Source organism: Sorex fumeus, unplaced genomic scaffold, assembly GCF_029834395.1.
Source record: "Sorex fumeus unplaced genomic scaffold, SorFum_2.1 ptg000006l, whole genome shotgun sequence".
NCBI lineage: Eukaryota > Metazoa > Chordata > Mammalia > Eulipotyphla > Soricidae > Sorex > Sorex fumeus.
Window position 1 is genome coordinate 42,055,956 of NW_026606063.1, and position 27,528 is coordinate 42,083,483.

Here is a 27,528-nt window from a genome sequence, read left to right on the forward strand (position 1 = left end):
GATGAAACTGATGAAACTAAGAAATCTTTAAGCACAATATATTTATACTGCACACCATATAGATTGAACTGAATCCGTAATCCAGAAACAGTAGGCCAGATTCTGTGTTTTTAATCAGTTATTTGACCTTAGCAAGTTATCTCACCTCTCAGAATCTGTATTATATGGAGAATGGAAGAAATTAAAATCACTTTCTCACCGAGAAATAGCTTGTCCACCTTTTCCTATAGGCTGGTAATGTTAAGAATATGTCAGCAAGTTACCAAGCTTGCCAAGATATAGACCCATAGGTTAGGTCAAGCATAATTTAGGTCAAATAGTCCACATTATATATCACTTCTAACAAAAATCGAATCTATTCTTTCTTTGTTATGGGGAAATAAAAGTAGTTAAGGTACAAAAAATTAGATTCAAAGTCCAGTTCAGAGAATGACCAATTTGAATTTGCATAAACAGAAAGGGTGTGAAAGTTTAGGTATTCTTAGGTAATCATAAATCCATGATCTCTCTGTGCCCTCCTCAACTTCCCAGAGACTATGCACAGCAGCAAGCACACAACATATCCAGAAATGGGGGTGGAGAGATAGTACAATGGGTAAGATACTTTTCAAGATGCCTACCAGATTCAATCCCTAGCATTCCATATGGTCCCCAGAGCCCCACCAGGAGTGATGGCTGCACACAGAGCTGGGAGTAAGTCCTGAGAACTACCAGGTAAAGCCCCCAGATACATATATCTGATATATAGCTGCAGGATATGCATGATCTTTGTTCGTTGGTCAAACACTTGGGCAGGAAGCTAGTGCAGTATGTATGAAACAGCACGAGACAGCTTGGCATTGTAAGAGGATGTGAAGAACATATAAGAGGCATGTTTTCTCTTAATAAAATATTCTGCTAAAAGGATGCTGTTTTATAAACTCTGAGCAAGAGTGGAGCCTTGCATATAGCTTCTATGCTAGAGACACTTTCTCAGAGTGTTTTCAAATCCTTGACCAATATTGAAGGATAGACACACTGGTTTCTTGGGCTTCAGTATTCTCTGATAAACAGAAGGAGTAAGGTACAGTGGAAAGAAAATAGAGCCTACATGTAGTGGGGTTCTGCTTAGGATCCTTAGAAACATAAGATGTCTTCTGTTCTCTATTAGTTCATAAGGAAAAATAAACCACTTTATTCAAATGAGGTTTCTGTGCATCTCAAGTGGTATGCATGCAAATAATAGATATAGTTTAAGGGAGAATCAGAAAACACAGAAAGTTCCTATATAGAACTATTTTGACATAGAAGAAAAACCTACACAGAAAAAACAATGGGGGCTACCTCAGATTTCTGGGCAGTATCAAGTCCAGAAAATCTTTATCCTTTTAGACCTATTGCTGATTCTAGAAGAAGGTTACAGTATAAAATTCCTCCTTCCTTGTACTTGCTTTCCCTCCTTTCTTTCTTCCACGTTCCCCCTGGTGCTTCTCTCTCATGGCCACATCACATTCTACAAACCAGACAGTGTCATTAACCCAGGAATCAGTCACCCCACTTCCTGTATCCAATTCTGCAGAAAAATGACATGTTTCTGTTAGGTTAGAATAAATAATATGTCTGTTAGGTTTTATTCCCATGTGGTAAAACCCCAAATAATATTTTTGTAAGTCTAGATCTAATCCTATTACATCAACAACATTTTTCTACACCTGGCTCAAATTTCCTTTCATTTTGTGGTACCATAAAGCCTCTTTCTATTCTTGTCTTGGTAATTACTGATGATAATATTTCAGGTTCTTACATCTCCCAAAGTGTACTTATTATATCTCTGAAAGTTTAACCTGCAAAGTAAATCTTATTTAAATAATAAAAAAAATGCACGCTCTTATAGTCCCCTGAGCAGTAAACCCTGAGTACCACTGGATATGGGCCAAAAACAGAAAGAAAGAAAGAAAGAAAGAAAGAAAGAAAGAAAGAAAGAAAGAAAGAAAATTAGGAGGAAGGAAGGAAGGAAGGAAGGAAGGAAGGACGGAAGGAAGGAAGGGAGGGAGGAAGGAAGGGAGGGAGGGAGGGAAGAATGAAGGGAGGGAAAGAGAGAAGGAGGAAGGAGGGAGGAAGGGAAGGAGGGAGGGAAGGAGGAAAAAGAAACACACTCCTCCAAATTTTGTTTGGTAATATTTTGTTTACACGTAGTTGAACCAAGTCTAAGATTTTCCTTAGAATGATTTACTTCATTTATAAAATTTCACCAACATCAGGAAATTCTGTCAAAGTCATTACAGAATAAACAAGCAGAAGGTTCATGATACAAAGTTTAAGACAAGTAAAGAGACAGAACTATGAGATTAACATAACCTACTGATCAAAGCCAGACTAGGCACAAATATCAGAATTACTCAAGAGAAAATGGTCTTTTTGGTCATATATATATATATATGTATATATATATATATATATATATATATATACAGGGAATATTCTTACCTATCTTCTGTCAGCTTCATTAATGTTGTTCCTCGAGTAGAGAAGACAATAAAGGACATTCTTAGTTGTGGGCTAGAAAGCAAAAGAAATTCTGTTAGGGCAGGTAGTACACTGAAATGCCATCTTCTTTCAGATTTCCCACTAGCTCTTCATTGTATATCATGACTATTAGAGATTAGAACCCATAAGCTGGAGAACAATTCCAGGAAGGTGTGAACCAAAAAGACTTGCTTTGCCTTCTTGAAGGCTGCTTCTGATTTGACACCATCATTCAGTAATTGTAACTAGCAAAAAAGAAACTGAAATTCATCACTGCCCTGTGATGTGAGGAACGGGCTTTTTTTTTTTAAAAAAAGGACATGTCTGTAGTGGGGATCTCAATGACACAATTTGACAGTATCTCCAGTGTAGAGAGAGATGCACCAAAAATGAAGAAAGCTTTCATACTGTTAAAGTTCGTCTCAGCTATGAATATAATACAAACAACTTTTTTTCTTTCTTTCTTTAAGTTTTAGTCAGTTACCATGGATTACAGAGTTATTCTGATTAAGTTTCAGGCATTCAATCTTCCAACATCAGTTCTTTCACCAATGTCTACTACTTCCCTCTACCAATTTCCCTCTTACCCATCAGTCTGCCTCTAAGGAGGTACCATTATTTTTATATGACTTTTAGCACTGTGTTTTACAGTACCGTTACTGCTAGGGTTTCATGCATAATACTTTACTACCTTTCAGCACCATTTCTTTTCCCGGCTGACTATTTCCCTCCACCATTGTAGCACTTTCTTCCCTGCCATATTTCTACCCCATCCCATGCTTCCTACTGAATATCAGTTCTCCCATTCTTTAAACAAACTTCTTTTGCTCTGAAAGTAGGATCACTATCAACATTTAATTTATACTTGTTTCCCAGGAGGTTGTGCTGTAAGGAGAGAATGTCTGGATGGGTCACAAGAAGTATAACTAATCAGTACAATGAAGAATTTATGCCTTCCTTTTTGTGCCTTAAATTCCTAAAACTTCATTCTGATTGAGTGCAATCTAGCTTTCTGAGGAGAACTTATTTACCACTATCTGTTTGACTTGCACAAAAGTTAAACAATATGTTGTAGTGATGTAATGAAATGACAGTAATAACAATCACAATATCATGTATTATACTCATCAGAATCAATCAATTAATTAGTATAGTTTTTATAGGACAGTGCTTATTGTCACTATAGAGTCTCTACCCTGGAAATCTTAGAGCCACTCTCAGCTACAAACCAGATGTGTTTGTAGCTGCAGGATGGACCTGCAGACTGTAAATGCTTCTCAATGGAATGCCAGTTTAGGAGGTGCTCTCTGTTAGCCAACAGGCTTTTCCTCAGAGCATCATATTTCTTCATAATGCAATAATCTCCCACACTGGTTCTCATTTCAAATATAATTTCCACTTCTCAGAATGTTTCTAAAACCTGATCCTTTTTTTAAATTTCTTTGTTTAGGACCTTGTCCTCAAATATCTGACACTGAAATTATTTCCTAGCTGACCTACTATTATCCTTTGATCCAATTTATTTTTTACTTTGCTTTCAAAACTATTTTCCTAACACATAATGAGATATGGTTACTTATCTGCTTTAAAAACCTAAATGCCCCCTCCTAGTGCAAGATAATACATGCAAGATAATTACATGTGTCTGGGGGCATCTTTAGAAACCTCTAGCATGGTGTTTAATACTTGGTTAATTTAGAATATTAATTTCTTGAAACAGACCAAGGTTCTCTATGACCACATGATTTCTGTTCCTAATCCTGAGAAAGCAAGTAGACTATGTTCTAAATGGCAATTATAACAATCATAATATCAAAATATTAGAATAGTAACAAGTGTTGTATATTATTATGATTTACATACATCTCATTATACTTGGAGCAATTTTATGAGAGCAGTACTGTTACTCATTACTATGTTGACTGAGATCTTGAAAGAGAAAGTAATTTTTCCAGGGTCACATGGAGGCAAAGTGGGGGTCTGGGGTTCAAAACCAAACCTTCTGATACTGGAACTTGGACTCTGAATCAGTATATTATCCTGCCTCTCTTATCTAGAGTTATTTCTGGAAAGAGTAATTTTGAAATATGAGAAATGTAGGCTTCCAAGAGGCAATTAGTATATACACTTGAGCTAGAGATATAATTTGGTAGTTCTTCTAATACTGTTGTGGATAAAATTATTCAAAGAAAATGTTAATAGCTAGAAGGAAAGTAAGCATATCTAAAATCCACATCAACATAAAAGCACTTACTTTGTTCAGTGGGATAAAAAGAGAACCAGAAGCTAATAGAGGAGAGAATTTCAAGAAAAGAGTCCTTTCATCATAAATAGTGCAAGGTGCTCACGGGATTCTTCCTATAAAAACTATATTGATTGGTCCCAAAGAGAGACGAGATCACCGGGAAGTCCCAGATGGGGTAGGTGACGCATTCCACCTCCTCCAGATGGAACCCTGGTGACCATGAGCCTCTACAAGTACAGCTCGTGTATTCGGGAACAGGACTTTCACTCCAAACTGCCGGAATTGCCCTGGCTCCCAGGTAACCTCTGATTCCGGAAGTCACGTCCACAACCCGCCCCCCAGCGCCATCTTTACAGCACACAGTCACAGAGAAGAAAGGCCGAAGTAGGGCTCCACAGCTCCCGGAGAATGCTCCAAGTCCCAAAGAGAGACGAGATCACCGGGAAGTCCCAGATGGGGTAGGTGCCGCATCCTGCCTCCTCCAGATGGAACCCCGGTGACCATGAGCCTCTACAAGCATAGCTTACTTATGCAGGAACCAGGACTTTTACTCAAAACCACACGGCCGCTTATGCGGCTGCGCGACATCTCCTTATATATAAAGTGATCAATGGAAAGTAAATTATTCAACGTTTCTCCCTGAAAATCAGGCTTAACTCTTTTGCAAACCACAACACCCAATAGGAAAGAGAGAACAAAAGAGAATGCCCTACCACAGAGGCAGGATGGGATGGGAGAATGGGGGGTGGGAGGGTTACTGGGATCCGTGGTGGTGGGAAATGGTTACTGGTGGAGGGATGGGTATTCAAAATAAATAAATAAATAAAATTTTAAAAAAACTACACTGATTAATTCATTGATTCTGATGAGTATAACACATGATATAGTGATTATTATTACTGTCATTTCATTACATCACTACAACATATTGTTTCAATTTTGTGCAAGTCAAACAGATAGAGGTAAATAAATTCTCCTCAAAGAGCTGAATTACACTCAACCAGAGTGAAAAGTTTTAGGAATTTAAGACACAAAAATGAAGGCATAAATTCTGCATTGTACTGATTAGTTATACTTCTTGTGGCCCATCCAAACATTCTCTCCTTAGAGCACAACCTCCTGGGAAACAAGTATAAATTAAATGTTAATATCCACAGATTCTAGGTTTTGTTTTCGAAAGCCATAAGGAACATTTTCTAACTTTTCTCCTGTAATCAGGCAAGAATGTAGCTAGATCTTAAGACCGTAGCACTGTCCTCCCCTTGTGCATAGATTTGCTCAAGCAGGCACCAGTAACTTCTCACAACAAATTGTGAGACTTGTTATTGTTTTTGGCATATTGAATACAACACAGATAGCTTGCCAGGTTTTGCTGTGTGGGCAAGATACTCTTGGTAGCTTGCCGGGCTCTCCGAGAGGGGTGGAGGAATCAAACCCGGGTCGGCCTCATGCAAGGCAAACGCCTTACTCACTGTGCTAAGACTAATAAACGAATTTAGAGTGAACACATCTGCCAATAGCATGGGTTAAACGGAAAATCTGAATTCTGAGATAAAGAACTTATTCAAAGAAGATGTGTACTGAAAATTCTATGGAGGCAAGCAGCAGGAATGGAGCTAAGCTGGAATTTATATCATCAGACTAATTTAGCAAACTTTGACAAGTGACTTCAAGCACACCTAAGAAAGCTATCACAGTTGTATTATCCCTGGAAATTGTAACCAATAAGGGTAAAATTATCAATTTTCCTTTAGTGGATGTTTATTCTTAACAGGAACTAGTCATGCTAATGACTTATAAGTGGTGATGTTCAAACTTCATTGTTCTTCCTTCAAAAGTTAAATGTGCTCAGAGAATTCTATCTGATTAGGCACATAGCTAAGCTGACTAACCATCATACTTTTCCCAGTCCCAGAATATGAGACTTTGGATGCTAAAATCAAGAAAATTCTATGCAAATCAGGATGAGTTGAACACCTTACATACTATATACCTTACTATGAGTCCAAATAAAATGAGGCAACTGTCCCAGCACTATGAAAGAAAATGTTAATGGTCATTCTACAGGCATTTATTATTCAATAACAGAGTGGAAGTTAATCGACTCATAACAAAAATGGGTTCCCCCTGAAAATGCAAAGCAAAACTTACTCTAATTTGTGTGAAAGATTAAAGCAAAGTCAACTTTCTGGTCCAAGATCTAAGAGTTCACTTTTTTCCCTAAAAAACATGCCCCAAGTTATCAGTAAGCAGCATTAAGGTAGATAAAGTTTAGTTTTATTCACAGTTGAGAAATATGCACGTGTTTCTCACCTGATGAATTTGTGAGCCAGCTGTTCCACAAAGTAATATATTTCATTCCAGTGATGCAGTACACTTCCTGATCTGGAAAGACAAAAGCAGATGTTGCTTACTTGGGGAATCACTTGTCTTTACTTTGTATTATTTCTTTTCATATATACTATTTTACACTTAACACATGTATTGACTGGGTTTATTTGAAATTTAGGAAATTATTTGAAAGATTATTGAAAGATGTGAGAGCTCTTAGAAATGGTGACAACTCTCCCTGTTGTATTTCCTACTTTTTTCCATCCTCACTCCAAATACTCATAAATCCCATCCTTTCATCTCTACTCCAAAATTCAAACTCAGATTCATAAGCTAGTTTCAAGTATTTAAAAAAGTTATTTTGGGGGGGGTTATAAAGTGTTATTCTGATTATGGAACAATTCCAGTTAATTTAAACATATTTCCAATCCATTTAGTAAAAATTAGCATGAACTAATTTGTTTGTTAGATGCCCTAACAAACAAAAATAATCAAATGCCCCTTCTCAATAAAGAACCTAACATCATTTATAAATTCAAATGTAAAATCTTTACCTAGGTGAGACAGTGCCCATGGAAAACAACTGTGAAAGTGCCAATAGAATAGTGAACTCAGACTGACTGCAAAGGGGAGAGAAGGGCTGTTGGAACACTTGTAGGGGGTGAGTAGCACTGAGGGTGAGTGGTGAAGTGGTGAAGTAGCACCGAGAGTATGAAACAATAATATAAAGACTGTTGTAAACTGTTTTATCCCAATAAAATAACGAAAAATTAAAATGTTAACAAAACAAATCCATAGAAATACAAAATAGTAAAACATTATTATTATATAAAATATATTATTTTAGGAATATATTTATAGTTCAACATTCAAGGAAATAAATAAAAGGTAGAGCTGTATAGACTTTCATTATATTAAAAAGGAATCCTCGTACTGGCAAAGAAAAAAAGAAAAAAACTGTTTCTCTAGAATGTATGGGTCCTAGAATTTTCTATGTGGAAGGGTCCTGCTATAACGCCTAAGATTGGCTTCTTTTACCAGTAACTACTTGCATCTACTTGGGTTCTGCTTACACACACTTTCCATACTGCTTGTTCTCATTCTGTTTTAGTGACTTCATACTAGAATTTTTCTGGTGTAGGCCACTCTTTTCTATAGCAATATTGCCTGTTTCTTTTCACTTATGGGCCCATTTCTGCTGAGCTCTGCATTTCTGCCTGTCATTCTAATACTTGTTGAGGTTCAAGTTTACCTCTTCTCTGACATTTTGTGCTGAAACTATTTTCCATTGGTCTCCCAAAGTCAGAGTTTTACTTCTTGCACTCATTTACCTAATTTTACCCTCCAGAGGGTTACTCATTTCTATTTTTCCTTCTTTTCACATGATCCTATAGATTTAAGATCACCAGTACAATGCAGAATTTATGCTTTCCTTTTCTTGCCTTAAATCTCTAGAAATTCTCATCCTGCTTGAATGTAATGGAGCTCTCTAAGGAGGATTTATTTACCTCTGTCAGATTGACTTGAACAAAACTGATGCAATGTATCACCATAATGTAATAAGGAACTTTGTATCATAAGGATTTCTCACTTCCCCCAGTTAATCTTCAACATCCTTCTAGGAAAAAGTCTCGAAGGATGCTTGGAAACTCAGAAACTGACTTTATAAATGAGATGAAAATTAATGATCTAAAAATAATCAAAACCATTATGAAAAAGTATAAAGTAGGATAACTTTCCTATAAGGATATAAAGACCCCCAAGTGTTTTTGTTAGGTGATATAAAAGTCAAGTCAATTAAAAAGAACAGGGAGCCCAAATCTCAGTTTAGGTGAGGTGTTGTAAGGTAGTTAAATGGATAACTCAAGTTAGAGAGGGAAGATTAATTTTTTTTAGGCAGGGCTCCTAAGCAGTGCTCAGAGGGCAAAGGAGATACTTTGCCAACCAGCATGAGCAATTCAGTGGTAGTGCCTGGTGGTGCCGGGTAGGTGAGAGGCATGTGTTGCCAGAGATTGGATTTCGGGTTTTGTGCATGCACCCTTGGCCCCTGAGTTACCTCCCTTCTTTGACAATAGGTTTCTAATTGGAAAAAGCCAATTAGATGATTAAGGTATACCAAATGTAAACTTAGATGTATTTTAAAAAGGAGAGCTGGGGCCAGAGAGATCGTACAGAGGACAAGACACTTGCCTTGCATGCAGCTGACCTGGGTTCAGTCTCTGGCACCATATATGGTCCCCTCACAACCACCCCCCCCCCCAGGAGGGATCCCTAAGTACAGAGTCAAATCCATGTACACTACTGGGTATGACCCCAAAAGGATAAAGAAAAAAATCACAAGAAACCTAATGAGAAAAACAAAACATTGAGTATACTAGATATATTACAGGAGACTGTTGTATTGTCTTCCCTCCCGACTCCACACACGTAACACCTGAAACCACTGAAGAGAAGAAAACAGACAGTAAGTTACTTGACAACAGCCTTAGAATTGTCTTTGTAGAGTCATCTCCAGCATTATAGGAAACAAAACAAAAGAAGTATATAGACCCAGCTACTTCAAACTAAACAGCTTCTGCATAGCTGAAGATATAGCCAAAACCAAAAAAAAAAAAAACCCTACAAAATGGTAGAAGATACTTGCAAATCATATAAACAACAAGGAATTAACATTCAAAATATATAAACAACTCACAAAACTCAACAACAAAACAAGCCAAGGGCAGAGAGAGCCAGGAAAATAGCTGAAATGGCTGGGATATATGTTTTGCAAGAAGAAACCCTATGTTTGCCCTATGTTTGATCCCTAGAACAACCTGGTCCCCTAAGCACTGCCAGAAATAATGCCTAAACACTTGGCTGGGAATAGCCCTCAAGCACCATTGGGTGTCATCCATAAACAAAATTAAAGAAAAATAGGCAGAAAATCTAAATATTTCACAAAAAAATAGATATACAGCTGGCCAACAGACAGGAAGCTCATTATCACTTATCATTAGGAAAATGTAAATCAAAACGACAATGTTTATAAAATAAAACCAAATGAACAATTAGAAAAAACAAATGCTGAGGCCTGAGAGATAGCACTGAGGATAAGATGCTTGCTTTGCACATAACTGAACTCGGTTCCATCTCCAGAAGTGCATATGGTTCCCCAAGTATAGTCAGGGTAATCCCTGAGCACAGAGCCAGGAGTAATCCCAGAGTACTTCTTTGTGTAATCCAACCCTTTCCCCACTACACCACATTTTAAAAATACTAAATATCAATTAGTACCAGGACATTCTCTATAGAATCTGATGCAAAACGAAAATTTAGGACTTCTTATTCAAAATTGATTCAAAAATTCAAGATGGTAACAGAAGAGCAAAATACTTAATTGCTGGTCTTGGGAGACTTCATAGGCTCCACATTCCTCAACATGATTTCTCTGCCTATTTTCTGTTTGGATGCAAATGTTTTCTTAGTACATGGTTCAGTAAACTTTTCTGTAGAGGGCTAGACATGACCTATTTCAGGCTCTGAGGGCTGTAGTCTCTATGGGAAATACTGTCAACTCTCCTGTCATAAAACAAAGATAGCATTGATTGTACATGAACAGAATGAGTGTAGTGATGCTACAAAAAAAAATTTGTTTATAAAAACAGGCTCCAGGCTATAGTTTGCTAACAACTTTCAGTACTCCTCATGACAAGATAATATAAAAACCAAACTTTTTTTCTTGGTAATTGAAGTTGTAGTGTACTTTGCTACTTGTGTATTGCTGAAAATGTAGACTGAAAAATTGTGTCTTTATATGTGTACATGCATTTTATTTTATAGACATTTGAAAGGAAAGTTACTCGTGGGGTATAGAATTTAACATGTATTTATTGAATCAACTTCATTCACTATTATTTGTATGTGCTATTCCCTCTGAACATTTAGGTATTCCAAGAGACGTCTTTTCAGATTCTGTTGAAAAAATAATTTGTTTTTCGTCTTATTTTAATTGATATTGTGAAAACTGAAGCACTCATATTTTTAGGATATGTTTTCTTAATCTTGGCATAATATTCTTTTACTACAATTAGTTTTATTTTAATGATATATTTCAGATTTAAAATTTTAATTCAAATTTACTTAGAAGTTTGGCATAGGAATGTGTTATCTTTGGTAGATATTTTTATTCTTTTTTAGGACCATTGATTTAAAATACAGTTAATGGGGGTATGGTGCCGCCAGAAGGTCAATCTGTACCTGTGAGGTAAGTGCATGAGCAGCCTGATGTCACCATCAGACTTTCAGATACCCCAAAATTGGTGCTGTGCCTTTTGCCAGACCCAAAAAACTTGGGGCAAAGTTTACCAAGAAAGTAAATGGCCAAAAGTTAGGTATGTGGGAGACACACCCACAAATCACCTCCGGCTCAGCTATATAATTAGAGGCATGGCCTCTCTGTTCCTGATCGAACTGCTTAACGGCCAATATCCCAGAGACTCAGAAACAAATGTCGGAACCCAAAGGCTTTTGGCAGAAATGTGTCCTGTTCCTGCAGTAGGTTACTGGCGCTGGGCCACTCCAGGTGGGAATAGGTTTGGTGCCTTGGCCTGTTCCCCCTGGTGGCCCGGTGACCGCCATCCTCCAGAGGTCACTGGACAGCCAGGTTTGGGTCTGCAGTGATGAGACACGCAGGGTCTCACCAGATGGGGGTGTAACTGGCCCTTTCCTCCCCATCCCAACGAGACCCCAAGTCGCTACCTACAAATGGCCTCTCTGGCTCCTGATCAAGCTGATTAATGGCCATGATCTCAGAGACTCAGAAACAAATCTCGAAACCCCAGCGGCTTTTGGCAGCAATGCATCTGGACTGCGTACAAGGTGGCTGTTGTCTCAGAGCTTATTGGAAAGCCAGGTATGAGCCAGCAGTGACGGGGCAACTGCAATCTCATGGGAAGGGGGCGGTTCCGGCTCATCCTTCATGCCCTACCGAGGTCATGAGTTACCCCCCACAAGCGCTCTGCCACAGCAATGGCTCCAGAGGCAAAAGGACTTAATCCAGAGCCTGGCAGCTTGCAGCAGAAAAGTGAATGGACCATGCATTAAACTACTGCACCATGCCTCCCCAGAAGGGAAAGGGTGTTGCTCCCTTCCACCTTCCCCCCCAACCCCCAGCAGCAAGGTGGCACCGCCTCAGAGCTTATAGGAAAGCCAGGTATGAGCCGGCAGTGACGGGGCAACTGCAGTCTCATGGAAAGGGGGGCAGTACCAGCTCATCCTTCACGCCCTACTGAGGTCACCAGTTGCCCCCCCCAAGTGGCTCTCTGGCACAGCCATAACACCAGATGCACAGAATCCAATCTCGTAATTATCTGGCTCTTTGCAGAAACCCAAAATCACATGGCCGCTATCGTTGCCTCATGACATTACATGATTCTCATAACCAGCTATAGAAAACAAAGTATTTCACAATGCCTTTTCAGCAATTCTGATTGATGGAGGGGAAATTCTAAACAACAATGCTGCATCTTTTTTTGAAATACTGAATGTAATCAATGTAGAGAAGAGTTAAGTAGAAATCATCTGCCGCACAGGCATTGGGAGGAGTGGGAGGGGGGAATATTGGGGTTCTTGGTGGTGAAAAATGAGTACTGGTGGAGGGAAAGGTGTTTGATCATTGTATGACCGAGACTTAAACCTGAAAGCTTTGTAACTTTTCCCACAGTGATTCAATAAATAAATATAAGAAGAAAAATAAAATAAAACGGTTAATAATAATTTCAGGCAAACTCAACACTCAGCACCAATGTCTCTATCTCTCCACAAAAGTCCTCCTTTTTCTCCCTCCCACTCTCTTCATAAGCTCTTTTGGTATACACTTATTTTTAAGATATATTAGCTTTCTAAAATAAATTTGGAAACTAACAATATTTTTTCTATGTTTAAATAGTATTGAAAATTCCTATCTCTTGAGCATGTGAGAGAACTTCCTATAAAACCAAACCAAGTGGTCCAAAATCAAATAAGATCCTCACAAGTGCTGACCAGTTACTTTCAAAAGTCCAGATTTTATTAGGGAAGGCAAAATCTTGAAAGATCCAGCATTTTCATTTTTGCCTAGAGGTTTTTAAAAAATTTTTGACACTGAACTGTTATTACTATTTTGTTCAAAATGTAAGGATTTCCATTCCAGGAAGTTAACTTGAGGATGAGGAAGAATTTGGGAGCTAAAAATAACTAACATTTTTGAGTGGTATATTTGAATGTTATATGACTTATTTTTGGTATCTCACATGAAATATTTACATTTAAGTTTTTCCTTTTGAGAATCTACTATTAAAAAATTTGATTTCGCTAGATGACTTGATAACATTATTATGCCATTTTTTCCGAGGTCATCCTGTTTCTTTTATAGTATGCCTTTTTCTTTTAGCTTAAATCTAAAAGAAATAAGCTAAGCAGTTCTCATTTTGATGTTATTATTTCAAGTGATTTTTTAAATAAGTCTACGTGAATGATATGGATCGTGAAAATTTTTATGTATGATTGTGCGCCTCTTATGGAATTTATTTTGCGAGAAGAAATTAAGTCCTCGTGATGAAAAAATATACACTTTAATAACACCAAAATGTAAATATTTCCCCTTAATTTAGAGCAGGGATTCTTCAATTTTTCCCTTTATTTGCCTGACAAATTTTTACCGAGTATACAGATGTATAACATAGTTTTTTTCCTTAAAGTCACATGCTTACAAATAATAAATCACAAAGAAATTTATTTTAAAACAAAATTTTAATAAGTTACGCCCGTAAGGGGTCATGACCAACGGTGTAAGCATGGTTCATATGAAATTCTACCCAAAACCAAAATGGGGATGGCAACCTCCAGATGAAGTCCTTAACCCTCACTTGAAAGTATCAGGAAAGCGAAAGGCTCTGAGCTCTGGGATGTACAGGATGTTCTGGCAGTGCCTGGACCGCTTAGCTTCCAGTCGGAGCAGTCTCACTTTCTCTCTGAGGCTCTGTTGCTCGGCGAGTTTTTCGTTGCGTTTCCTGCGCAGCCACTGCTTAAAGGCCTGTTCGCGTCCCTCGGATTCCTTCAGGAAGAAGAAGCACTCCTGCTGCTTCCGTAGCTCCTCCATCCTTTTCTCTCTCAGCTGCTCTTCGTGTTTCTTCTTCAGCCACAGCTGGAACGCTCGCTGGGGGTCTCGGCTCTCCTGTCTGCTGCTCATGTCCTCCATCTGCTTGGCGCGCTCCATCCTTTTGGTCTCCAGGAGCTGCTCTCTCTTCTTTTGCAGCCACGCTTTGAACACCAGGTCGTTCTCTTTCTTCCTATCTTTCGCGCCCTCTAACTTCGCCTCCGGGTCCTGATGCTGCGGAGGAGGGATGCCTTGGCTCTTGCCCTCGCGGCCGAGCTTGCTTTTGCAGCTGCCCTCCTCTTTCTTGGCCTTGTCGCTGCTCTTCTGATCCGGCCGGGTGGGCGGGTCTCGGGGACCAGCGGGGGACACGCACGGCGGGGAAGTCACGACCCGAGAGACGTGAGCCGACTGCGCCCGGGGATGAGCTCTCACGTTCCTCTGGCTGGGCCGCGAGAAGACAGCGGAGCCGGGCCGTGCCCGGAGGTTCCGCGGGTTCCGCGGGTTCCGCGGGTTCCGCGGGGCCTGTGGGGCCTGCGGGGCCTGCGGGGCCTGCGGGGCCTGGGACGGTGGTGCTGGTGCTGGCGTTGGCGGTGGCGGCGGCGGCGCTGGAGCGGGCGCGTGGGGCACCTCCGCGGGCACCTGGGCTGAAGGCTGCTCTGGCGCGACATCCTGGGCAGCCCGGCTGGACACCGGTGGAGGCTCGTTTCCCACGCCTTCATCCACGCTCCTAGCGCAGGGTGCAACCGTCTGGCTGGCCGTGTCTTGTAAATGCAAAAGTTCAGATTTCCTGGCTCTCTCCACGAGGACCTCCCCCTCCTTGGTTTCTTCACCGCTCCCCTCGGGAATCGACGGGAGCACGCTTTCGTGCGCCACCTCGCTGGAGTTCGGGGACGGGGACAGATTGCCGTTCTTCCCACCCTCGTCTTCCGAGGGACCTTTGTCAGCACAGGTGTCTTCTGATGGAGGATCTATCGAATCAACTAATTTGTCCTTGAACTTAATTCTCCGTTCCCTCTTCTTGCTCAAGGGCTCTTGATTCTGCAGAAGTTCGTCGATTTGCATGATTTTCTCCATGATGTATCGCTTTACTTCCTCATCTCTGTCCTCCTCCCGGTTGTTCTGGATTTCCAGTTTGGATTCCTGGGAAGAGTTTTCGCTCTCTGTGTCTGAGATGGGATCCAAAGGCTGACTGCTCGGCACAGAAATGAAGTTCTTTCTTCTCGGTGACACCCTGTCCTGCGATAAGCTGGCACGATCAGAAAGTTTTTTGGTGTGTTTTAGCTCTGTTGTGCTCTCCTTTAACTCCTGATCGATGACCCGTTTATAACTGCAAGCCATCTCTCTTCTGCTGCCCTTGATCGTTCCTCTCTTATTAAACAATTGCAGATCATTTTTAAAGTCATCTCCATAGGCTCCGTTTTCTCTGGAATTATGTTCTGTGTTTTTCTTCATTTTCAGTTGGTTAAAAAACGTTGTCTAAGCATCAGCAGCTGGAGCTCCAGAGATGGACCGGGGTCTTCTTCACTTCTCCTCTATCTAAGATCTGGAAACGGGGCGAGGGAGACCCCATCACCAGCTCCCACTAAGGCCAGGACTGTGCTACCATAGCAACCGTGCGTCACTAAGTTTCCCGCATCCGGGACTCGTGGGTAGGCTACGGTAGCCGGCATGGCAGTGGGGGTGGAGATGCGGTGGGGTGGGGTGGGGGTGTCTAACAATGAAATATAAATACCAGATTTCACTCTGGACTCTTTTAGCATTTAACGTAGACTAAGCAAACAAAATTTGACTTTTCCTTTTTGTGAAAGGGAAGGTTCCCCCCCCCACACACACACGCACACACCAAGGAAATTTCTACTTAATCTCATATATTATCAATTTACCCAAACTGTGCAAGTTATGGATGCTTTTAAAAAATTAATTAGGTGGAATGTTTGGGAGGACCACTACATTTGAAGGTATCAGTCTTTCTTCAGCTCAGGAAACTATAATCTATTACTGCTTTTAAAAACTTTATCTTAAATATCTTGTTCACTCATCTTACTATAATTTTTGTAGATGTGTTGTTTTTTTATTCCCAACTTTTATATTACTGTCTCATGTTTCATTATTTTCTATCCCTATTTGTCCACCTTTAGTTGTTGCAAGTCTATTTATTTATTTCCAAATGAATTTACTTTCTGCAGTACTTAATGTAGTGGTCATTGCTCCCAATAGATTTGAATATTCAGAAAATAATGTATTTTCTCTCTAAAAGCTTCTTATTTTTAGTTTGTTTCTCAAGAAAGACCTGTCTTGTTCTTGATGCAAGAGCATTAAAAATTTATTGAAGACAGTAAATAGATATAGCTGTGTAAGTATGGTCATTACCTATACTTTTCATAATAACAATTATATACTTTACAATTGTTTAGGTACTTACATGTAGTTTATGGTGCTAAAAATCAGCACTTTTGACCCAACCTGCTCTACACTGCAGTCATTCCAACAAGGGTTCTCAACCAGATGATACCTCTTAGGAGGCAGTTATTAATTCCTTATCACAATGACTGGGGAAGGCATATGGCTTTGCCAACTACAGATTAGAAATACTAAACCTTTTAAGAAAAAAATAAATCATGTAATTTGACGCTAGGTGGGTGAACTAGAGGATATCATACTGAGTGAACTTAGCCAGAAGAGAGGGACAGATTCAGAATGACCTCTTTCATATGTGGGATAGGAAGAAACATGGTATGAAGATAAGAAATGGAAAAAGGCAACAGAATCTGAGATCTAATTCACAGAACTGAGCTCACCGAGGGTGGATGGAAGTATGTGAGTGGGACAGGACCCCAAGAGGGTGGTAGAGGGAAGCGGACATTCCAGTGGAGAGTGTGTGTTAATCTGTTGTAACCCTATCAACAGCATTGTAAATCATGGCAAGTCAAAAAAATATTTTTTAATGCTAAATCTAGGGATAGAGAGACAGCACAATGGGTAAGGTGCTTGCCTTGCATGTGGCTGACCTGAGTTCAATCCTCGGAATCCCATATGGTTACTCAAGCCCCACTAGGAGTGATCCCTGAGCTTGGAGCCAGGAGTAAGTCCTGTCCACAACCAAGTGTAGCCCAAGAATAAAACAGACAAAATGCTAAGCTATTGACAGTCCCTCATAATGAAAAACAATTCTACCAAAACTGGCAACCTACATTGAAAAGCACATTTGAGTTTTGGCTTGGGGTTTTTCTTTTGATTGGCTTTTTTGTTTGGGGGCAGTGCTCAGGATTTATACCTGCTCTGTACTCAGGGGGCACTCAGGGATCTGGTGCTCAGCAGACCACTAGGGATGCTGAGGATCGAACCCAGGTCAGGCACCTACAAGGCAAGTGCCCTACCTACTGTACAATTGCTGCAGCCCATAGCCCAGAAACTCTTGATTCAAGCTCATAATCAGACTGCACAATACATGGGTATTTTTACATCCCATATGTGACTTCTGTAGCATTGTAGAGATCCCTTTCTCTTGCCAGTCCTTCAAATTCCCTCCTATCTACAATCCCTGGAAACACCCTCAGCTTTCAGATATATTCCTGCAACATTAAGGGTCAGAGTAGAAGGTCTAATGTCTACCTTTCATTTAATCTAATTAAATCCGCCCCCCCCCTTGCACTACATGTTTCATCTACATAAAGAAAGAATTGGGAGTAGTAGTAGTAACCATCACAGTTCTGTGGCAAATGCAAACTATCATGTCTAACAATACCTTCAGCCTGATGAATGTATCTAACCCCTCACTTAAAACTAACCCTTTTCCAGAGTCTAATCTCTTTTCCCTCATTCAGTAACTACTTCTTTCTTGCTTGCTTAGGCCAAGATGATCTGCTCAGGCCAAAGCTTGTTCAGGCCAAAGTGATTATAACTACAGATTTGCAACAACAGCTTCAAAGTGAGGCGTAATTGACATCTTATTATATTATTTCAGTGTACAACATAATGATATATTTTTGAAATTATCACCATAATAAATTTAGTTAATATCTATCACCAATTATGCGTTTTTCTTGTGAAGATAACTTTTAAGACCTACTATTTAGCAACTTTCAAATATGCAATAAAGTATTGTTAATTACTTACATATCCATAGTTTATTTCATAAATTGAAATTTGTACTTTTATACCCAAATGGTAATCATGACTGACCTTATATGGATGTAAAAACTAGACAGATTCATACAGTACTTATCAGTGCCTATGAAAACGTAAGATCTGTGTTGTTATTTCTTCATATTGACCTAGAATCAACTTTACTTTTCTTTTTTAGATATTACAGGAGTCTTTAGTTTTATACATTATCTTTTTCATTATCTTTTCTTTTTGGCTTTTTGGGTCACACCCAGTGTGACCATGCTCAGGGGGTACTCCTGGCTCTACACTCAGGAATGGTGGTGCTTGGGGGACTATATGGGATGCTGGGAATCGAACCTGGGTTGGCCACATGGAAGGCAAATGCCCTATCCACTGTGCTATTGCTCCAGCCTCCATATACATTATCTTCTTTAGTCCTTTTGTCTAAAGAGCAAGTGGTCTGTGGTTGCTTCCTAGTCCTTTTATAGTTCTTGTAGTTTCCAGAATTTGAGGCTGTTCCCTGCAATAGACATTGTGCTACTTGCTACTCATACCTATAATAGAGTATATACTTGTCATTCAAATGAGAAAGTTCATGCCAAATCAACAAAAAGAATCAGCTCTGTAGAAACAGATCAGCCCCACAACTAATCTCAAAAAGAATGCCAAGCTGCTGAATAGTCCCATGTGGACCAATCTCTGAGGTGCAAACTCTGAGACCTTCTCAGAATAAGGCAGGCAGATTCCCCCAAGAACAACCCTCTGCCCCTGGAAGGCCCAGCAGTCCACACCCACACCCGACACCCTTTGGCATAGAAACAGCTCAGTTGCACAACTGAACTCATTAAGCTGCTGAGCCACCGAATGGATCCAGCTCCACAAATCATGCAAATCTAAATCACCTCCAAATTTCATAGCACCAACAGACCAGCAGGAACACAGCAAATTTGATGGAAAGGTTGCATAGAAGATGACCAAGTAGAATGGGTCAAAGCAAATTACACCGAAGACTCAAATAGCACCAACCACCTCAATAAATACTCAAATAATGATTTTAGTAATTGTAGCACTGACTGTAGTACTGTTCTCCAGTTGTTTATCAATTTGCTCGAGCAGGAACCAATAACATTTCCATTGTGAAACTTGTTGTGACTGTTTTTGGCATATCAAATACACCACGGGGAGCTTGCCAGACAATTCGTGTGGCCGAGATACTCTCAGTAGCTTGCTGAGCTCTCTCTGAGAGAAGCGGAGGAGTCAAACCCAGGTCGGCCGCGTGCAAAGCAAATGCTCTACCTGCAGTACTGTCACTCCAGTCCATTTTAGTAACACTGCACAGTAGCACTGTCCTCCCGTTGTTCATCGATTTGCTCAAGTAAGCACCAGTAACGTCTCCATTGTGGGACTTGTTACTGTTTTTGGCATATTGAATGCGTCATGGATAGCTTGCCAGGCTTTGCCGTGCAGGCAGGATACTCTTGGTAGCTTGCAGGGATCTCTGAGAGGAAAGGAGGAATCGAACTCTGGTTGGCCGGCCGTGTGCAAGGCAAATACCCGCTGAATAATTATTATTATTTGTGAAAGCTCCAGTCCTGCTTTGTGAAATCTAATAATTATTGCAAATTGATGTTTATTGATTTTTTTTGATGATTCCATTTGCCATTTTATTGTAACAAGCAATATCAAGTAAATCTGTTTGTGTCTGCTCAGAGGGCCAGCTTGGAAAGTGAATGGGAAACTCGGGACATTGTTTAAGGGAAGGTCACATTGGTGGTGGGATTGTATTGGAACATTTAATGCCTGAAACAATCATATTACGAGCAACTTTGTAAATCATGGTTTATAAAAAGGATACAAGAGTCACCTCTGTCACAATGAAGAAATCTAATGTCTTTTACCTTTTTTTAGTAAAAACCTGGCATGTCTGGCAAACAAACATGTCTGGAAATATTCCAAATATCTACTTTTGTTGCCGAATATCTGCTAAGAGAGGAGGAATCCAGTCTCTTGGCCACATACCAAAAATAGACACACGTTCTAAATTACCATAAAGCAGATCCTATTTGCATCTACATGACAGCCAAGTTCCTTTAAGACATGCCAGAGTTTGTTCCCAGTACACTAGGAGTCCCTCAGCATTTGGAGATAATTATGGGTTGTCTTCGGAAGGGAGCCTTCCTCCAGCTCTCCTGGATACTATTCTCAGCTTGACAATGAGTTTTACCAGATCTCCACAGCTAAGGAAACTAGAGGTAATTAACTTGGCTCATCCAGACAGAAGTGCAAAACAAAACAAAATACTTATTTACTTTTTATATTTGGTGCCTATGCAAAACTTTCCCAGTGTAGACAGTTTTACCAAGTATTGCCTGGCCTGATAAGTCCACTCCAAATCTGAAACCTAATCTGAGGAATGTTTAAAACCAACCATAAAACACATTTTAAATGGAAGGAGACAACGGAAGGATGAAAAACATAGAAAAAGAGGAGACCAAAAAAAGAGAGGGTAGAGAAGTAGGGGGAAAGATAAAAGGATGGAAGGAGAAGGGAGAGAAAAGGAAGAAAGATATTCCTGAGAAATATTAAAAAATATTTTCTTAGAACTATTATAGCATTTTTTAAATTTCCTTCAGATGGAATTTTTGTTTTCCTTACTCAGGAGCCAGTTTTGCATTTTCATTTCTTGATACTCTCTTCCAAAGTATTTCTAAAACCATACCCTGTCTGTTTTTACAAAGAACCTTGAATTTCCTTTTCCTATCAGATTCACTCTGAACAGATTATTGTCAAACCCATGTGCATCATAATCAGATGTCCTGAACACAGCTTACAGTCTAATATCAATCAGTTTTTCAGATGTTTGAGCATCTATCTGGGTCGCATGGGGAATTCGTTTATAACTGACTCCACAACAAAATTGTTGGTCCTCAGTTGATTAACCTTAACCCTAGTTATCTAGACACCATTGTTTACTGAAACTGATGTAGTGACTTTATTTTATTTTTTTTATTTCATGGGCCACACCTGGCAGTGCTCTGTATTTACTTCTGGCTCTCTGTTCAAGGATCACCTATAGATCACATGTGGTGCTCGGGATTGAACCAGGGTTGACCTTGTGCAAAACAAGTGCTTAACCCACTTACCTATCTTTCTGGACCATGATGTAAGGATTTTAATTCTTACCCGGGACCTACCCAGTTTTTCAAGTTGTAGTCCAGTTTTTCATTAGAACCCAACTGAACAGGGTAGCGGTAAGTAGAGAGAGCTGGGATGGGACTCTGGAGTAGATTAGATTTGCCCAGGATTTATGAGCTAATCTCAAAATTCTTTGGCAAGCCATTAAATCAAATGGGCTGAACAAAGTTTTAACAGTTATCTAACTGCAAATGAGGCAACTAGTGCTTGCCCTAGCTACCAAACAAGGTTATCTAAAAGGCCATTATGAAATAACAAAAGAGGTGGGAGGCTTTAGTTCAGATTTCTTTTATAAATTGGTAACTGGGAACCCAGAAGACATTTGCTCAGGAAAACAAAATTACTTTACCTGGTGCTGAAGTTCCCAGTCTAATGCTGTAAAAATATCTGTTTAGTGACCACAGACCTGGAGTAAACACGTAGTAATGGTTCTACAGCTCATCAACATTGTCTTATTGTGGGTACTGGAGTCACAATCTGGATAAATGGTAAAAGGGATCCCCCAGCATTAGGAAAAAGGATAAAATTGGTAGTGAGTGAAAAAGAAGAAAAGAGCTATGGAGATGATCTGCAGGTGGAGCACACGGGGAGAATGTGAAAGGCCCATATAAATATAAGCATTTATTGGGTGGCAGACTACAGTTTTGAGAAATAAATAAAGCTATTTGGTACTGTTGTCCACTTTGTCCTCAACTCTTGCTCTCTATTTCACCATTCTATTTTTGAAGTCTTGAGGGCACAAAAATGTATAGTCAACTTTCCCAAGATTCATGATAGGAAATCCTGTAATTGGAAATAGTTAAATAGCTCTCTATAAAACACAATGATATTTGATACCTAAATATATACTGTAATAATGGAAGAGTGCTATGGCAGAAGAAAGGCACACTGATGTTTGTGGGTTGGTCCATGGGGTGTGGTAATCTTTGAGGACCCTGGAAGTCTTCAAGGAGACCAACTACTCCTTGATTGTTTTTCTGGAGGCAGTGGTCTTCCAAATCTTACTTTCAATCCCTGATTGAATTCCCAGCAATCCACTTTTCCTGACTAGAACCAGAAGAGCATGTTTAAATGCACAGAAATTCTACCGATATAAAGCCTGTGAAGCCAGGTCCACCAACCCCGTCACCAAAGCCACAAATCAGGCCCTATTGTGTTACTGTGGTAGTCTAGGTTATCATTATGAAATCTTTGGCCCTGGTTGAGAAAACATGACATTCCATTAAATGTATAATCTGGGTTCCCTCTGGGCCAGAGATGCAACCTGCTTAAAGCTGAAATCAACTGAGATTTAATGTCATCGGAAAGAAGAGATGTAGGAAGTATACACTGGGGAGAAGGTGAGAAAGGAGTTCCGTGCCCTGTTAGCTAATGGTTTCAAGCCTATAGATAGTATCTTGAAGTTAAAGGATCTTAGAAAACTAAAGGAAGAACACGTTAGGATTCATTTCCTCATTTCCTTTCCAGTCAGCTGTGGTTGGGTGTTGAATACTCCTGTAAGTGGAGGTCCTTTCTAGGACAGAAGACCAGTCTTAAGGGACCACTAGGGACTTTCCTGACATCACTGCCTTTTGAACCATCCCCCACCTCTGGGCTCAACAAATACATAAATTAGTCTAGCTCAAGATGGCAAGCTGGAGGTGTGCATGCTATCATACCAAGTTCTAGTAAGCTTTTCATTCAGCACAAAAATGTTCCTCTCTTCAAGTAATAAGACAATTAAAGAAAGTCAGAAGAGTCCACCCAAATGTAAAGGTAGGTGGTGCCTATAAAGGGTTCCCCATTGTTTTTTCTTTTCCCTTCTGAGCATTTTTGCATCTTCAATGTACCACAATGACCCTATGGTACAATTAGAAATTTACTCCAGACAAGAAGCAGAGTCCTCTATAGTTGTGTGCTTAGAGTCAGCACACTGGTATGAGACCCTCCTCACTCTTAAATAACTTTTTAAAACCTCAAAGTAACTCCTTTATTGTAGAATATAGAAAAATAATGTTCTCTATAGAAAATTTGAAAATTCAGAAAGGCAAAAAATTTTAAATTAAAATTCCTCTTTTCCAGAGAGAAATGCTATTATATAACTGAAACAAAGACATAAACTTGTATGTGTTTAACTTTCTTACAGAGAAAGGATCAGAATGCATATAAAGTTTGGGAATTATATTTTCTCCCAAGAGTATATTATGAGGATTAACTATTCTTCCCAAATTATCTTATAGAATATAAAATTATAAAATATTCATATCCTTAATTATGCATCTATCATGGATTAATAAATTCCATGACACTGGATAGTTAGATAATTTTCATTTTTATTATAACCAAGCACAGCCATGAATATATAGAGAGGCACTTGCTGGTGGCTAGCTTGCAGTTTTTTCTTTAGTACATGAAATTGCTGGACAGATAAGTAGAATTTTTTAAAAGCATTTGATACAGTTTGTTATTATCTTTTTATTCCCACCATCCAATACAGTGAGTATAGAACTACTTATGTTAAACTTAAATAAAATGAAAGGCTTGTATCCTTGATCACACTAGGCACATTTCAAGTTAGTAAACTGGACAATGGAATTGTAGATGATACCCCTCATCACAGAAAGTTCTGTTGGTCAATACTAAATACTGTAATTCTTTAAAAATCTTTACCAGATTTACATTATTGTTGACATTTTCATTTCTTTGATTACTAGTGAAGTTGAACATTTCAGTTTGCTTACTAATTCATAGAAAGTTTTTGTGTATTATGTATGTAGCAAACCAATTTTCTCTTAGTATGACCCTTTTAAAAAAGCTTTTATAGATTAAGATCAATCTTTGAAGAGTAATTTATGTTGTGAAAGTTTTTGTAATTTATTAATAATTTTAAATTATGGCAATTTTCATTTATAAAAATATAAGTTCTAAATATTCCCAAATATTGTCATTATTATTATCTTCTTTATTGTTTCTGACCTGCTTTACACGTAGGAGCTGGAGAGAGAATGGTGTGGGTGAGGGTCTTGCTTGCCATGTTGGGCCCAGTTCAACCCCCTCCCTGATCACAGAGCCAAGAGTGTGCTCTGAGTATTGCTGGATATAACCCCAAAACAAATACAAAAAAACCCAAATATTTATTTTGATTTTATTCTAATTCTTTCATTATTTCATTTTAAACATGTCATTTTCCATTCCTTCTAGAATTAATTTCGGTACATAGTATAAAATGTAGAGTTAAGTATTCATTTTCCTATGTTACCAATCCAAGAATCATTGTTTTTAATAATGAATTAATTCTCCACTGAATTCAACTTCCACTTCTTGTATGTCCTTGGATCTATTTCTAGACTTTCTGATCTGTTCACCTATTATCATTTGGCCTTTACAATCCAGCTATTATTAATTTGCCTTTGAATACATTTTAATATATGGAGGTACAAATATTTCCCACCTTTTTCCTAAGAATGTCTGAGCTCTTTTTACCACCTTTTTCCTCCTCTGAGAGAAAACTAGAACCATTCATTTAAATCTCTCTTATCACCAAAATAAGTTTGGAACTTTAAAAAAGTTCAATTCAGTTCAGATTAATTTGAAGGGAAATGAATGTTTTCTTCAAGAGTTTTCATCCTATTCAAGGATATTGGGACTCTGTCCATTTTGCCAAGTCTAGAACATTCTTCCCACTGGGGTGGGGAGGCAGTTATAGTAAGGGTACCTCTGATTGTTTTCGGACATTGTCTTTGAATCTCTGGGCTGGTGTTTACAGCCACCAGAGGTAACAAAAGAAACTCCATTTCTTAACATTGAAATGTATTTTCAGTCCACCTTCACATAAATCTGCAAGAAAAAGATCTCATTTTTTCTTCCAAAGAATCTGGAGCTCAAAACGAACTTTATGGAAAAACCAAAATCCATGGGCAACTGCAAAGCACATTTGGTGTCTAGCTCGCCAGCTTATTTTGCAGGGCTCTTTTTTCCAACTCCCAAATACTTTCCAGTCTGTGAAATCCATCTCCCCCACCACTGTAACAGCAAGCGCCTCTCTGGCACCGAGGAGCTGTGAGTTTTAATGAGTATAGGGCTTCTCTGGGGAGGGCTTTTTATTTTTTATTGTTGAAGCTGGTTTTTAATAGATAGCATGAAGCTTGCTTGAATGACGCCGCGTGGCAAAGCTCAGAGGGATTTGGGAAGTGTTCGGATTTCAGCTTTCCTTGGAGCCCAGTCTCCAGTTCAGAAATGGAACCCGCGCTCCGGCACCTCCCTGGTAGCCCACCAGGCAATCTCCAGAACGTGAATTTGCCTAGACGGAACTGGGGAAAGGGGAGGTGGGGGGCTCTCGGGCCGAGAAGCAGGAGTTAGTTACCTTACCCGCAGGGGACTTTGGGGACAATGTCTGCTGGAGACTTTGGAGATGTTACTACGCGGACCGGGCGCATAGGAAGGGTTAGTACTGGTATCTCCTAGGTCCTGGATTGAGGCCAGGGTGCCACTAGACACCCTAACCCTGCACAGGGCAAGCCCACAACAAAGGATCGCCCCCACACATCCCATTCAGTCCCTAGCAGAAACCTCAGTAGTGCCAAGGTTGGGAAATCCGCGCTCTGCTTTCATAAACTGTCCAGTCAGCTTGCATCGATATTCGGAACAAAGGCAATGCAATCTGTCGGACCTCGGTTTTGTTCAGTTTCAAAGAGAATATTGGCTGAGCTATAAAATAAAAAGCACCCCCCCCCCCCCCGCCCATCCCACCCCGCTGCCTCTTGAGCAGTGCCTGCAAGTTTGGCTCACCGAAGTTTCAAAAGCAAATGGTTTAAAAAGACTCGAGGCAGAGCCAGAATCAGAATCAGAAAGGAGGTGCTCATAGCATCCCGGGCACGCTCCCAGGTCCCAGAAAGCGAGGGCAGAGAAGAAGCCAGTCCCCGGGACTTGCAGCGATGCCTCCCGGGCAGCCCCAGGGACCCGGTAGGCGCGTTCCCCGCCAACCCCAGACGCTGCGCTGCCCTGCAGCCGCGGGCAGCTCCCTGCTCCCTTCGGGTCCCTGGAGAGGCTTGCCTGTCCCAAAGCCACCCCGCCAACCAGCCCGGCCCGGGGAAGGGCACAAAAAAAGCATCCTCAGTTTAGCCCAGCGTGCAACGCCTCAAGGCACTTACTTGTCCAAAATGAAGTACAGGTCGAATCCCCCGTAGCAGGCTGGGCCCCCTTCCTCCCTGCGTCCCCCTTGTCCCGCGCAGAGGAGCACAAAAGTGGCCAAAGAGAGACACTTGAAGCCAATGCCAAGGGCTTTCTGCTCCACGGTGGCCATGACCTGCAGCCCTGGGAGAGGGTCGGGTCCTCTCTTCCCACGCTCCTCGAACTCGCCAGGACCCTCAGGGACGCGCCATCCGCGGGACCCTCCTCTCGGGCCCCGGATCCCCCCTCGTTCTCCCGAAACTCCCCGGAAGCAATTGTCTCGAGGAGTTCAAGGTTTTCCTTCTGGTTTCCGCTTCGGTTCGGGTTCTAGGTTTCAGGTTTCAAGGATCCCAATACTGTAACTCCGCTCTTTTAAAGGGGCTGCTGCGGCACGCGGGCCGGCCCGCCGCTCCCGAGGCTGAACTCGAGCTTTTGCAATTGCAGCAGTTCCGTCCTGACGGCTCTTTGTCCCAGATTTTAAATATTATGGGGTGGGTTTTCAAATTGTTCTTGGTTGGGGGAGTGCTTTGCCTTTTTTTCCCTCCCCTCTTTCTCCCGGTCCTTGCTTATTTTGATGCGGGAAGAAAGTTCAAAGGGTGCCACCTGGTGGCCAAAGGCTGCGAACGCTCTCTTAGGCGAGGGCGTTTGCGGGAGCGTGGCCCGGCGGCTTTGGTTTGCGCTTTCCTTCCTCTTTCTCTGCACCCATCCCTTTCTCCCGCTCTCGGTCGCTCCTTTCACCCTTCCTAGCTCTCAGTCCTAGCCCTCGCTCGCTCGCTCGCCCTTTTGACCTTGTTGTTTCCTTGTCTATCCTAAGACAGCAAAGAGGGTCACTGTAAACATCGTATGAGGACTTCCTGCAGGCACCGTGGCTCCAAGCCAA

At 40.5% G+C, this 27,528-nt stretch overlaps 1 protein-coding gene across 1 annotated transcript in view; it reads right to left on the bottom strand.

The window, feature by feature from the left end:
- Positions 1-27,094, bottom strand: part of ANTXR1 (ANTXR cell adhesion molecule 1) — a 218,100-nt gene extending 191,006 nt beyond the window's left edge. Inside the window, exons 1-3 of the mRNA XM_056126863.1 lie at positions 26,630-27,094; positions 7,064-7,135; positions 2,467-2,538 (exon numbers count right to left, since the gene is read on the bottom strand). Coding sequence (XP_055982838.1) covers positions 2,467-2,538; positions 7,064-7,135; positions 26,630-26,781 — 296 coding nt within the window. The 5' untranslated portion in view covers positions 26,782-27,094. The remainder of the gene's footprint in view (positions 1-2,466; positions 2,539-7,063; positions 7,136-26,629) is intronic.
- Positions 27,095-27,528: the final 434 nt, after the last annotated feature.